Source organism: Hippichthys cyanospilos, chromosome 1 (genome assembly GCF_059441005.1).
Source record: "Hippichthys cyanospilos isolate Australia breed blue-spotted pipefish chromosome 1, RoL_Hcya_1.0, whole genome shotgun sequence".
In the NCBI taxonomy this organism is placed as follows: Eukaryota; Metazoa; Chordata; class Actinopteri; order Syngnathiformes; family Syngnathidae; genus Hippichthys; species Hippichthys cyanospilos.
Window position 1 is genome coordinate 22,456,151 of NC_142369.1, and position 13,664 is coordinate 22,469,814.

The following is a 13,664-nucleotide window of genomic DNA, read 5'->3' on the forward strand; positions in this document are numbered from 1 at the left end:
CAACTTTTAAGCACTTTTATTAACATACAATATTATGGAGGTAGGAAAATGCCAAAATTCAATAAATAAATGTACCATTCAAATGTTTCATAAATTAAATGTTTTATTGATTAAACACGTATTTGTATTGCATTAAGTGTTGCATTATTTCAATAATGTTTTAATTAATGTAACATTTAATTAGATAATGAAAAATGTATTTAATGAATGACGCATTTAATTAATTCATGAAACATTTAATTATTTAACGACACTTGTGGAAGGGTACATTCATTCATTGAATTTCGGCACTTTCGGCCCTCCTTACAAACAGCAGTAAACAATGAGTTCTCTGTAGAGGACAAGGCCATTTTATGGTTTAGTAAAAATAAACATTTTGTGATACTACAAATTCAGAGTCCACTACTAACGTACAGCGACAGCACACAACAACACTTCAAGGAGGGTTTCTCAAAATAAATAGTCGACATGCTGCATGAGAAAAAACAGCATTCTAATTTCAACAATCAGGAAGACAAATTTATGTTTGAAGTTGGATTTTTTTGCCCATACTCTTTTTGTCTGGAGGGGGGCGGAGACATTTTTAAAACAAGACACACTTGACAACGTGCTCAGTTAAACATTTAGCATAGATTACAATTCATTAAACCAGTTAAAAGATGTCCTGGGAGTGAACAATGTCCTAAACACAAAGTAACATTTTAGGATATAAGGTTTTATCCAGTGTGTGAGATCACAGTGCCTAAAATTTTGCAGCAACATGTAGCAGCAATAAATGACAAAGCCTTTTGAGTACAAAACATCTGAACAACTAAATACTGCAAATTAGAAAACTAGACCTACAAAACAGGCCACATTTCACTCTTTTTTTTTTGCGTTGATGTAGCAAAAATGGCTGGTGTACACTATAAAAATCCGCAAAGTACAGAAAATAGAGTAGGCTACCACAGTGGTATTATTTTGTATGATAACATGTTAGAAACTGCTTGTACTTGATTCTGCATGACACAATTAGGAATACTTTTTTGCAGTGTAAGTGAGCGGGAACAATGTTTTCAAACAAAAAGCATTTCAAGACTTCACAGCGGGATGACGAGCAAGTGAATGCTTATGCACTTTTGAAGATAGACATTAATGGAATCCTTCTAACATTTAATTTGCAAGATGCCCACTTATATAATCCACGCACAAACACCAATGCACATTGTGTAAATAGAGAGCGGAGTAGGCATTACTGATCTAAGAACTGAAGCAGAAGGTTTCCAAGTGTGAGAAGTTCAATAACATTTATCAAGTCTCCACAGTCCTTATATCAACACTGATTAGTTCTCTTCATAGGTTCACTTTGAAAAGCACTGCTTCATACTTTGCTATTTTCAAATGAAAATTCAGGGACGAAAAATAGGAAGTCAATAAAAGGAGTGCTCTAGACAATAACGGCAAATGACAATCAAAAAAAAATTATGCACAAACATGGATGTTACTCAAGCTGCGTGACGACTTATTCTAACGGAGTGTTACTTTTGTTTTAAATACTGTATATATTTAAATTGTTCAACATTGTTTCATGTTCAAAAGAAGACATTTTTACTAAGAGCAATGTCATGTATATCTGTTCAGAATGACTTGGGGGGGGGCTACACACACATACGAGTGATTGCCGGATATCTGTTAAGCCGTATCAGTGAAATGAGTTGTGCTTGAAAAATGGTAAAAGTTCATTTTGTTCATTACTTACGATCACAAATTCTTATATAGATGTTGATCTTCTCAAGTAAACTCTATGAGACCGTTACTTCTTTAAAAATCTTCTGTGGTGTCTAATACATTATAACACTTCAAGTCAAAATGTGTGCCCCACCTAATCTGAACGCCAATTTAATCGTTTGCTAAGCACTTCAATTTTAATTTTAAGCTGCCACCGGAGGGTGCAAGTGTTGAATCTACTGTATTGGTTACTGTGCAAGTGACGACAGTATACCAAATGAAAATGCCCATGCGGTCAACTCGCAGCTGTGTGATGTAACATTAGACATGTTCACTTGTCCTCAGCGGTGATTGTAATGCATGAATGCATGCAGTGCACAAGGTCAGTAAAGGCAGTGTGCGTGTACAGTACTTCTAGTTACTGGTCTTGGGACTAAAGCTGACCCCGGGCCAGTCGTAGGTGTCAGGCAGGAAGGAGTCGTAGTTAGTGTTCCACACGGTGGCGTGCACAAAGGCATCCTTGTCCACCGGTTCTGGGTAGCGAAACGCCATGCCTTTGGCGTACACATACTCCACCACCTGCGTATACACACATACACACGGTCAAGAGCCTTTCCGAACACTGATGCCGTTGGAGGAAAAGAGTGGGCTAAGTGAGGGTGCAAACATGTAAGCAAATTCAGTTGTAATGTTACAAGAAGAAAGATGATCAGATGAGATGATCAGATTGCCAAAAAAAGAAAAAAAATCAAAATGTGTATTTGTCCTGCCTTGACAGCCATCTGGAGAGAAACTTCTCGGATGTTGGACAGTGGGGGGTACAGTCGGCCTTCTTCCAGTTCTTGGTCGGTCAGCTGTTCTGCCAGTGTCTGAGAGGAGGACAACGCAACTTAATTACCTAAGCACTACTAGTGGAAAACTGCGTGCTAGCTAATTAGTATTTAATAACAAATGTGTTGTTACAGAGTCGGTCACTTCTTAAAAAGGCAAACTCCAGTTTATTTTTTGTGTGTATGTTTTAGGCGACTTTAAGAAACAGGAAAGTGTATGTGAAGGAAATCATATATTAGGTTGTTATTATTATGTGCTTATATTTCTTGTCTAGAATAGTGTGCATTGCTATCCATGTGTGCAGTCCTAGTTCATCTCGCCCCAGTCCTTAGATAAAGCTGTTGACGCAGGAAAGTGGGAGCTGGGACCTTGGCCCAGCTGTTGGTGGCGCCCGACTGGCTCTTTTTGTTATGTCTTGTAATGTGCAATGCTTTGCTGAATGAATAAAAACCAGGCGGGGGCAGTTGAATCAGTGCGGGGGAACGCACAAGTTCATTCGCCCAAGCTTTTTCCCTTATTCCATGGTGTAGAAAAGTCAATCTTGGCTGGTCTGAGTTGCTCTTTTTGCTGCTTAGCAGCTAGGCTTGTCCTAGTCTTCTTTTAGAGATTTCTCTGACAGTGTAAAAGAAAAATGTCTTACATGTCGCCTTGACAGAGACACAGAGAGTTACCGAGACAGAACTGGATTACAAGGGGAAAAAAAGAGGAATATCAAAATCGTAGAAGAAACTACATTTGGTCCATTAAGAGTGAAAATCAAATATTAAACATTAAATATTATTAAAAACGTATTATGGCAAAAGAATAATAAAATCATAATGTTATAAGTGGTATTTTATCAAAATGATTGCTTGATTGGAGAAAAATTACATGAAAGAGTAAAAATAATTATCACAAGAATAAATTATCATAATTACAAGAAAAAAAAATCTTTTGAGAATTAAGTTGTCATTATTAAATGGAAAAAACTAAGAATTTCTTAATAACTAATCCTTATTTTTATTGAAAAAATTGTAAAGCAACAACAATCAATTACTAGTAGTAGTAGAAAGAAAATGAAAAGCAAATAGTTGCGTTATTCATGGATGTTTCATTATTCATTTGCAATATCAAGCTCCTCAAAATATACAATCAAACTCTCTAATAAATTACCATCTTAATTCATAATTCTGTGTATCAGCGACACGGTGTGAGTCATTAACATTTTTCAATGTTATGCCAACAGATTGACCCAAGCGGTGAGCGCCATTAGCATCGACGCAGAGTTAGCCTTAGCACTCGACTTTGTCACGCTTAACAAACTTTTGTACGTTAACAGCGGACCTTGGCAGCCTCCAGGAACACAGTGTCACTAATGTGGCGCACTCCGCTCAAGATAACGGCCAGAGCCACACCTGTCACACACACACACACACACACACACACACACACACACACACACACACACACACACACACACACACACACACACACACACACACACACACACAAAAATTAGGCTACAAAGCCATCTCAACTGCAGTTAAGCGCATTTCCTTGGTGTCACTCACCCGGAAAGATGTAAGCGTTGTTGCCTTGTCCAGGAATGAGGACTCGTCCATCGCTCAGAGTCACAGGATCAAATGGACTACCGCTGGCAAAAAGACATCTGCCCTGTGTGGGTATGTTGCGTTGTTAGAATACCAATAAATCCATACATAATCTGCAAATAGCAAAACAAACGAATGGATAAAAAAATTTAATCATAAATAAATGCTTCCTAAGGATAGGTTTGCTGAACCAAAGTCCAATAAGAAGCAAGAATTCACTGTCCTTTTCATGTATCATTTAGTAAAAGCCTAAGTCGTGTACATCTGTGAGCGTGTAGGCGTCCTCAGCGGTGCACTCCGCTTTGGCCGTGGGGTTGCTCAGTGCAAAGATGATGGGCCGTTCGTTAATGGCGCCCATGGCTTTGATGACATCGTGGCTGAAGAGTCGACCAGCTCCCGCCACGCCTGACAGTGGGAAGAGATAAACCCAAGTTAGAAATAAGTAGAGTCTGAGCTTAGCAGCTCGTGCACGGGTCTCATCCTTTTTTCTTCTGTGAGCTACTTCTTTACACAGTGAACATGCAAGGGAGCCGCTTAGCTAAAGTAATTGTGCGTGTTTCACACTAAACACAAATGATCATTTCGGGATTGACTGAAGGGGGATTTAGATCGATTTCACCGAGAGACCCATGAAATGTGTGCTCTGCTCGACAAGCTTTCTGGATTTGGATTCAGTCTAAATCACGTTCCTCTTCACAATTGTTTTCCCCACCAGGTGTTGATTCATCACAAAAAAAATCGATTTTTTATGTCCTCATCTTTGAAACCAGGAATGTGGAAAAATGTTGAGGATGGGCTCGTACCTTTGCACTGCTTATGTCATTCTATACATTCTATACCTTTTCATTTGTTTTTTAGTTACCATTGGTATGATCCTACCAATGATAGCTGTAGGTCTGATGGTGTTGACGGCATCCAAAAAGCTGTGAACGTCACCGGGACTGTCATGAACAAACACTTCCTGATTGCTGTCCGTTGCCTGCAACCTTCCCTGAAGACGCAAGCAGCGCAGCCAATCGATAATGACAAGGCATTAGTCAAACTTCTAACTTTGTCCAGCCAGACAGGAGGCGACACAGACATCGCCCGGGCTTCCTTATTGAATCCGCTCACCTTTACGAGTAAGCCGTCTTTGTCGAACATCCAGACCTTCTCCCTGGCGTCCGCCTGCGACATGCCTGCCTCCATCATGGCCATGACAATCAGGTTTGCGATGCCGAGAGCAGCCTGTGGACACGAAGTAGAAAAGCAATCGATTTCATCTCGCAACAACATGACAGGAGAACTGGCCGTTTACCTCTCCAGCTCCGAGGAAAAGCACTCTGTGCTCTGTGATGGGCGTCCCCGTGGCCCTCTGAGCAGCAAGCAGACCGGCGAGCGCCACCGCTGCAGTGCCTACAATAAAAAACAGGTATACATGTATTGTAAATACAGTTAAATGTAACTTCATATGTAGCAGCACTTTCTCATTGCTTGCTGGTAGCTGTGCTTTATATAGTAAAATGTACTGTAAATTGAAGAAGAAAATAGATGTACTTTTTTAACTTTGAAGAATCTCTCTTAAAACTCTACTGTAAACATTAGCTTTACAGATGCCAAGTAAGTTCTGAAAGCCACGTGTCCTTGAAGGGAAGAAATAGGTTTATTGCTTTAACTGAGGTGAGGTGTTTAAATATTCAATGTATTACTATTATTTACTATACTATTTATTACACCTGGCGTGGCGTCAACCAGAGGAACACTACTTGAGAAGTTAAAGCAAGCGGTTTTGAGCATTTTTACTAAACCTTGGATATCGTCATTGAAGGTGCAGTACTTCTCCCTGTACTTCCTGAGGAAGCGGAAGGCATTGTGGTTCCCAAAATCCTCAAACTGAATCAGTGTGTCTTGCCCATATTTGTCCACCACGGCCTCCATAAACTCGTCGATGAGGTCGTCATAAGCTTGAGAGCGGTCTCTCCTCTGGTACAGGCCCATGTAGAGCGGATCTTTGAGGAGAGTCTGAAAGGGAGGTGGGGAACAGCAATGGAGGGACTGATTCCAATTTACGGCTTGGCATTCTAGAGCTTCTTCTCACCTCGTTGTTTGTGCCGACGTCAATCACGACGGGCAGGCACTTCTCGGGCCTGATGCCGGCGCACGCTGTGTACAGGCAGAGTTTGCCAACAGGGATTCCCATGCCATAAACGCCCAAGTCCCCCAGGCCTAAAATGCGCTCTCCATCAGTCACAACGACCGCCTACAAGAGCCGAGCGTCAATTAACATGTATTTGTACTACGACTTTAATTCGTCCCGAGATTTTCCATAGGTTTCAGGAGAAGATACTCACGGCCACGTTGGTCTCTGGCCAGTTGTCCAAGATGGAGCGGATGTGTCCTTTATCCAGAATGGAGATGAACAAGCCCCTGTCAAGGAAAAATGGACTTCTTATACTTTCTCGTTCGTTTTCATAGAGGGAATGTAGCAGCGGGGAGAATGTTTGTGCTTAAGGCCCACATTTGAGCTTAATATGCTCAAATGAGTCAGGCCGGTTGATGAGATGGATAAACAATGATAACTTTAATGAAATGATTCATTTTTGGATTCTATTAGTTTCATGTATATTCTATCCATGATATGAAAATTCAAAATTTCCCCCAATTGGAAATCTGGTTTAAAGAAAACATTAGTTGTTTGCAACCGATATATTCTTCATGTTTTCAACTGTTTTTCTCTGTGTCACACAATGAAACCTTCACTTTATTTTTTTATTCATTTTACAAAAGATCAATTAACCAGTGGTTTTTGCAAATACACTTTTTAAGGTAAAAACAGCCAAACGAATGCAAGTATTACAGTATTACAATGTAAACCCTCGACGAGCAGGCCCGTATGTTGGCCTTACTTTGCCTTCCCCTCGGAAAACAACGTGAAAATGCGTATATTGGTGTTGATGGCTTCCTTACTTGGGTCGCCTAAAGATGTGTCCGTACTGTGTGCAGGCCAGACCGACGGTGGGTGTGTAGACAATGGGCATCAACTCCTCAATGTCTTCCATTAGCACTCTGTAGAAGAGCCTCTCATTTCTCTCCTGGATGCCCATTAGGTAAATGTACCTGTACGGTTAAACAGAAGAAATTAGAGCCATTTCTTTTCCTCCAATGCACAAAGAGACATATTTACTTTTCAAGGGGATCCGTCATTTTCTTGAGATTATTCTGAAAGCGCATGGCCTGGAGGTCTTGTGTTTCTATTTTAGGAGGCAGCAGGCCGTGCAAGCCCAATATCTGTCGCTCCTGTAAAGAAAAGGCCATGCCCTGGGGAGACGCACAAAGCGACAACAGTGAGACGTAGCAAACAGATACATTAGCGACTTGTTGAGTGGCATTCAAGTTTACGAGCAGAAAATATTTCTGAAGATAACTGCATGGTTATCCTTTTGAAATGCTGTGCCTCTATTAGACACCTCTTTTTGTCTGTGAAGATTCCACTACAACAAATAATCTCTTCAATTAGACATCATTATTTTTTACGATTGCCATTGAACCCTCTTTTCCCTAATGAACATTTGTCTTGATCAAATATCTCACCTAAAAGAGAGGCCTCCCACTTTCCAATGAGGATCAGACTTAAACCCCCTTGTGTATTTTCCTTGTGAAGTACATTTCAACAAAAATGCTTTCCTTCAATTAAACACCTTATCCCCCTTCAGGAATAATAGTTTCCACTACTGATATCTAATAAGTAGGTGGGTTTAGTCTGTGTACAATAAAACACAATAAAGACCACAGACATGGTATCTGTAAAGCAGTTATGGCAGAGTTTAAAGAAAAGGAGCTAAACCCACAGCATGATTAAAGATCATCATATAAATTGCATTAGGAATAACCAACACTCCAACACTTGCTACTTTATCTGTATATCATTTTTATTTAATTTTCTTAGAGCTGCCATTTTTGTACTGTCTGTGTCTTGTGTGCAAATTTTCCCGAGAGGTAGCCTTCAGAGCAGGCTGACTTGGTCACTCCTGACCGGAGGTGCTGACAGCTGAGAGCACAGGAAAGCACTTTTGAAAGGGGCAAAGAGGGGTGTTGTCTACAGGAAGCCAATAAAGGAGAGAAAACGCAACACAGATGGGTCAATGTGGCGGATGTGGTGTATGTTCATGTTATGTGCATATTCACTAGCTTCACACGCAAATCTTTTAACATCTGAGGTCATGTTGGACTGGGGGAAGGGAAGTGATCCTCTATGAATTGCAAAGTCATGCTGATGGAACACTTTCTCCAGCTAGTTTTATCACTATAGTGATTGAAACAGACTGAAAACGTATTTGGGCTTGTGCAAACATTAAACTTAAACATAATATGAGAATGCTGCTGATTACTCAGACTCAGACACATGTTTACACGAAAGTTAGAATGTCTATTTTTAGCACTACAGCACTTGCGGTCAGGTCTAAATTGGGCATATAACCAGCACATGGTGAAACCAAGCCTCATTCAAGGTGCTCCAGCTAAATTACAAATGCTATTTTGTAGCCAGGTCACAAAGACTGGCAGTGAGCACTTAAAATTCACAGCATGAAAAAACGTCACCCAAACACATGATCCATACAAATTTCTGTTCTGCCGCGGAAATCATAACGTGCATTGTGCAGCTTCAGTCAGACCGTCTGGCGTCTCGACTCTCCAGATTTGATTTGCTGGATCCTAAGAATGTCTCCACTTTGACAAACGAGAGTATTAGCGAGGATCGAGGAATTAATTTTTTTGTCTGCCACCAGGTGTCGCTATTGGTAATTTGGAAATGTGTCATGTTGAAGATTTAGAGTCTAAATCTTAGACCATGAGTCTAAATGATACTGTCAATTTTTAGATATTTTAAAGCTTGTTCAGCTGAGTAATAAAGGTTTTTGTCACTCTGGGCGATGGAAACATTTACCATGTTTTGAAAGCCCACCTCCATCTAAAGATCCCATGAAATAAATGAGGAGTCAGAGGGGATTTATTGAACATAACAATATGACAAAATATGCCTTGAAAAAGTATTTGGTTGATCAGCTTCTTTGTGTGGTATCATGTACTAACCCTAACTCTGACAAACCATATTTCTCCTTGAAGATTGGAATCAAAATTATTAGAAGAGCGGAGATAAAATTACAAAAAAAAAATCAATTTACTGTATTAGGATATGAGCGATATTTGGTATAGTTGTATGTATTATTTATTTGTCCAGTATATTAATATATATTGAAAACCCACAATTAATATGATGAAAATGTCCATGTTCACTAATAAAAAATGACCAGTGCTGTCTACAGTTGGCTTAAAAATGTGATCCTTTTGTTACTGAAAGACATAATAAATAATTAGATAGTTATTCTAATTATTTTATATATTGTAATTGATAGTACCTATTCCTCAACCCTAGCGAGTATAAGTGGGTCAAAGAATGTCTGTATGAATGAATGAATGATGCCAATTGAAAATTTTGATGAAAAAAAAAGTACAATTTTTTATTTGTGGAAAAATGCATACCCCTCACTCTTAGTGAACATCTTACAGCTGTAGCTGAGAAAGGAAAACCCAGTCTGTGAGGGATGGAATATTAAGTGATGAAGCATAATATAAAACACAGAATATATGATACTGATAAATAAATACTGCTGTATTGTATGGTAATATTTCTGTAAGCTATTATCTGGCTTGCATACTTAAACAATATGAAAATGAATTTGTACACTACTGCAATTCAATGCTGTAGCTATTTTAGAGGTAGTTATGGTGAATAAAAACTCCTGGTTACTATTACGGAAATACAGCGCAATTCTTCCATAATCACAGTGGTCTGAAGGAGACATTTTAATCCCACTACACAACCCATGTCATATCATTATGGTATTGCAACATACACGCAGTACATGTACAGTAATTGTTTTCACTCAGAATTACCATACTGTACACTCATTATGTGATAACATCCAGTACACATTTAAAGCACACCTACTTTGTTGGTGCGGGGGTTGAGCATTAACGGCTTGCCCTTCTCTTTGGTATGTGCCCATCTGGAGGCAGACACGAAGGCAGGCCTCAAGGAAAAGCTGCTTCTCAACCGGGACAACATCGTGGACCGCCAACAGCCTAGAAGCTGAAAAGCTAAGAGGAAACAGAAGGAAGGGCGTGAGAGAGGAAGAGATACATCTGCTACCTTGGAGATGAAGAAATGGCAGTAATGAGCTGCAGAACAAAACAGGAAATAAAATGTCAACATACTCTGAAGACATTTTAATTAAATTGATAGCAGCAACCAGTTTAGAGCACGTGTCGTTCCGGACCAACTAAAAATAATGTTGTTTTGGATAGAAAATAGTTGTGCATTCTTTTCTGTGAATATAGTAAGCAGTAAAAAGATGGCTGTTTTTTTTTCCATTATTACAATCAAAATTATTGTAAACATTTTTTGAAAATCACCATTATGATTGATAACTCGTTCTGACATTACAGTATATACTATATACAGTACTGTATATATACTGTAAATAATGCACATACAGTATGCTATATACTATATAGCATACTGTATGTGCATTATTTGTATAGTCATACTGAATGTTTTTTCTATTTAAACACAGTAAAGACAGACAAGTCACACAGTCAAGGATTAGAAAGACTGAGGTCTTTAATCTGCATTTTGACCTCAGTGATTTAGTGTGCATGAAAATAAAGTGTGGGGGGGGGGGGGGGGCATAATCCTTATCTCACTGCTGCTCCAGATGAACAAAGAAGGAAAAGATCACATTACAATGCGGAAGGCAAGGGAGCGTTTGAACACTTTGGTGACCTGGTTTGGCCACGTGAGGGAGGGGGGCATAGAGTTGTGATTTTAAGTGGCTGCTGTGCATTTGGCTTGAAATATGTAGAAAGGTGGTAGCCAACCAAAAGGAAATACATAAGCAATTTTCAACTCTGGTTGGGGCAACATGACTATTTTTTTTCACTTCCTCTGTCTCATCACCCACAATGTCCAAAATGAATCCACTAAGGCTTGGTACACTTATATGGATTTTTATCACCTCAACCCATTTTCAAAATGTAAGAGCCTTTTTATGTAGTGTACTCAAGATGATCAACACACCACATCAATGAGCCACATTGCCAACCATAATGGCTCTTTCACACTAGGAGTCTTGTATAATACCAAGACTGACCTGTGGGAGGCAGTGTAGTGTCACAAGGCATCCAGACTTTCGTCCGTCAGTTTGTCCATCCATTTTCCATAGCCACTTATCCTCACTAGGGCAGGCTTGCTGGTGCCTATGCCAAATGACTTGGGGCAGTAGGCGAGGGGATGCCCTGAACAGGTTGCCAGCCAATTGCAGGGCACACAGGGACCAACAACCATTCACACATCCAATAACACCTAAGGACAATTGAGTTTATCCGATACACCTGTCATACATGTTTTTGGAGTATGGGAGGAAACCGGAGAGAACCCATGCAGGCTCGGGGAGAACATGCAAACTCCCTCACAGGAAGGACGGAGAAAACTGGATTTGAACTCGGGTCCCTTAGCCGTGAGGCGGACCTGCTAACCAATCAACCACTGAGCCGCCCTCCGGACTTTCAGGGAATACAAATTAGAACATAGTGCGTATAGCAGTTGTGCAAGAGGAAACAGAAGTTTGGCCGAAAGGTGAATCCCTCAAAACACAGCCCGCATCACATGATAATCAGTCTCGATAATCTAGACAGACATCCTATGTCAAACCTTTGTGAACTTTGATCGGATGAATATCAGCATGATTTTCTTTGTTTGTCCAATTTCACTGATGAAAGAAGACGATGTTATCAGAGAACTATGACGAGTACAATCTACGTATTTGAAGCCTAGATAAAGACATAAAACTTTGTTTGCAAAGCTATTACTGTATTTCCGCCAGCTTTTTAACTATTCAACTGTTGAGACCTTGACGCATTTTTCATTTATAGTTCTATCAAACAAAATGTTAATGAAAATGGAGTTTAAGACTATATGAAAGTGACTCAAATAAATGCATATACCTGTATCGCACACATCATTGTGGAACTGTGAACTTCACGTTAATCTTTAAGGGGAAGTGAATGACAAACGTTCTTTGCAGTAATACTGTCTAATCTTCGTAGCCCCATAAGTGTAAGTTTTGTATTTTGTTTCATATTGTGTTTGTGAATGAATTAAGCAGCAAAATCCCCCTGTTTTTAATGATCTCATTGGGCGTCCATTTTGACATGTTCTGTAGACTAAAAATGACATTACAGTAGCTCAGATTCAGTTAACAAATTACAGCTCACCTGCTAATGTGACATTTGCAAGCTAAAAACGGAGGCATCTATTTGAAGGAAGCACTTATTAACTGCAGCAGACGACACACCGAGGTACAAAAATGAGGCGGCTTGTTTTACATAGTTCATTTGAATTTTAAAGTCATAAACGAGCTTTCAAATTATTCGAAAACTTGTAAATTCCTGTGATCATATATGTTTGAGCCACAGCTCTGATGATGAACGAGCAAAGCCAGTGATTATTAACGTCTAATTTACAATGAATTGATTATATATGGTTTCTGACGATCACCCAGGAGAACATGTGGTCCCTTCAGTAGTTCAAAGTATTGATTGAAGCTTTTTCAATCAGGCAAACAGCAAGGTGGTATACAATAAGTTCCTTTCCTGTTCCTTTCTGTTATGGCAAAGGGCATTCTAGCGTCCTATGATCAACCTTTCAGGCTGATCCTGGGGTCATGCAACGAGACAGATTTTCACTGCGATAAAGCTTTTGTAGTATAGTGCAAACAAAAACACCTACCGACATGCTTTGATGTCTGAAAGTTTATCGTCAGGGGGGAGATCAGTGTTACACGAAAGGGATCATTGGTACCACAAAGCAGAATTAGTCATCGCAGTGCTGTTACAGGAGAGGGTAGTGATTTTATTCAGCATGTTTCCTCTATGTTTAATGTATAACACACCAAACAGAGGGAGGGCGTTAAGCCATTAGTACAGCACAGTAGAACTACTTGAAGCTCACGCCGCCATTCGGAATGAATGGAACTGCACTAGTGAGCTAAGTGGCTAGCTTAGCCGCCTGTCACGCGCAACTAATGACAGCCGTGTAACCCGTTGTGCTTAAAAGATAGTGGACTTTTATAAGAAGCTATTTTCAATATGAATGGCACATAACGTTGCGCGTTAAAAAATAAAAAAAGAAAATAAAAAAAGAAAGAACGGCTTGTTGAATTGTCGCCAACGCACGTCACATATATTCCATCCCCTCTCTCTCACAACTCTTTGCAAGTTCCTCGATGGCGCCCGTTTTGAAATGACGACTTACCTGCTTTTGAAGATCCGATCTATGCCACCGCAGTTCTGTCAATATGAATCTCTCAGGGACATGTTTCTAGTAACCAGGACTTCGCTTGGATCGTAGATTCTTCCTGTGGCAGCAGAAGCCACAGATGCACTGAGACAAGATTGGCACTCGCACTAGAGAGGAACTAGAGCTCATCCAATCAGAAG

At 39.9% G+C, this 13,664-nt stretch overlaps 1 protein-coding gene across 1 annotated transcript; it reads right to left on the reverse strand.

Annotated features, from left to right (window-relative positions):
* me2 (malic enzyme 2, NAD(+)-dependent, mitochondrial) lies at window positions 1-13,618 on the reverse strand. The gene is made up of 15 exons (XM_088409485.1): window positions 13,480-13,618; window positions 10,117-10,265; window positions 7,291-7,424; window positions 7,074-7,223; window positions 6,458-6,533; window positions 6,205-6,366; window positions 5,915-6,128; window positions 5,425-5,522; window positions 5,241-5,354; window positions 5,007-5,118; window positions 4,390-4,532; window positions 4,089-4,191; window positions 3,862-3,932; window positions 2,478-2,576; window positions 1-2,286 (listed from the first exon to the last, which is right to left on the reverse strand). The coding sequence occupies exons 2-15, from the start codon at window positions 10,231-10,233 to the stop codon at window positions 2,122-2,124; spliced, it is 1,758 nt and encodes a 585-aa protein (XP_088265611.1). The 5' UTR covers window positions 10,234-10,265; window positions 13,480-13,618; the 3' UTR covers window positions 1-2,121.
* Between the last annotated feature and the right edge of the window lie 46 nt (window positions 13,619-13,664).

Bases quoted from the DNA above. Each gene is read 5' to 3' on its own strand.
- me2 (XM_088409485.1), bottom strand. From the start codon at position 10,233: ATGTTGTCCCGGTTGAGAAGCAGCTTTTCCTTGAGGCCTGCCTTCGTG. The intron at 5,355-5,424 runs GTAAACGGCCAG...TCGTGTCCACAG, and splicing joins TTTTCCTCGGAGCTGGAGAG to GCTGCTCTCGGCATCGCAAA. The intron at 5,119-5,240 runs GTGAGCGGATTC...TTGCGTCTTCAG, and splicing joins AAGACGGCTTACTCGTAAAG to GGAAGGTTGCAGGCAACGGA.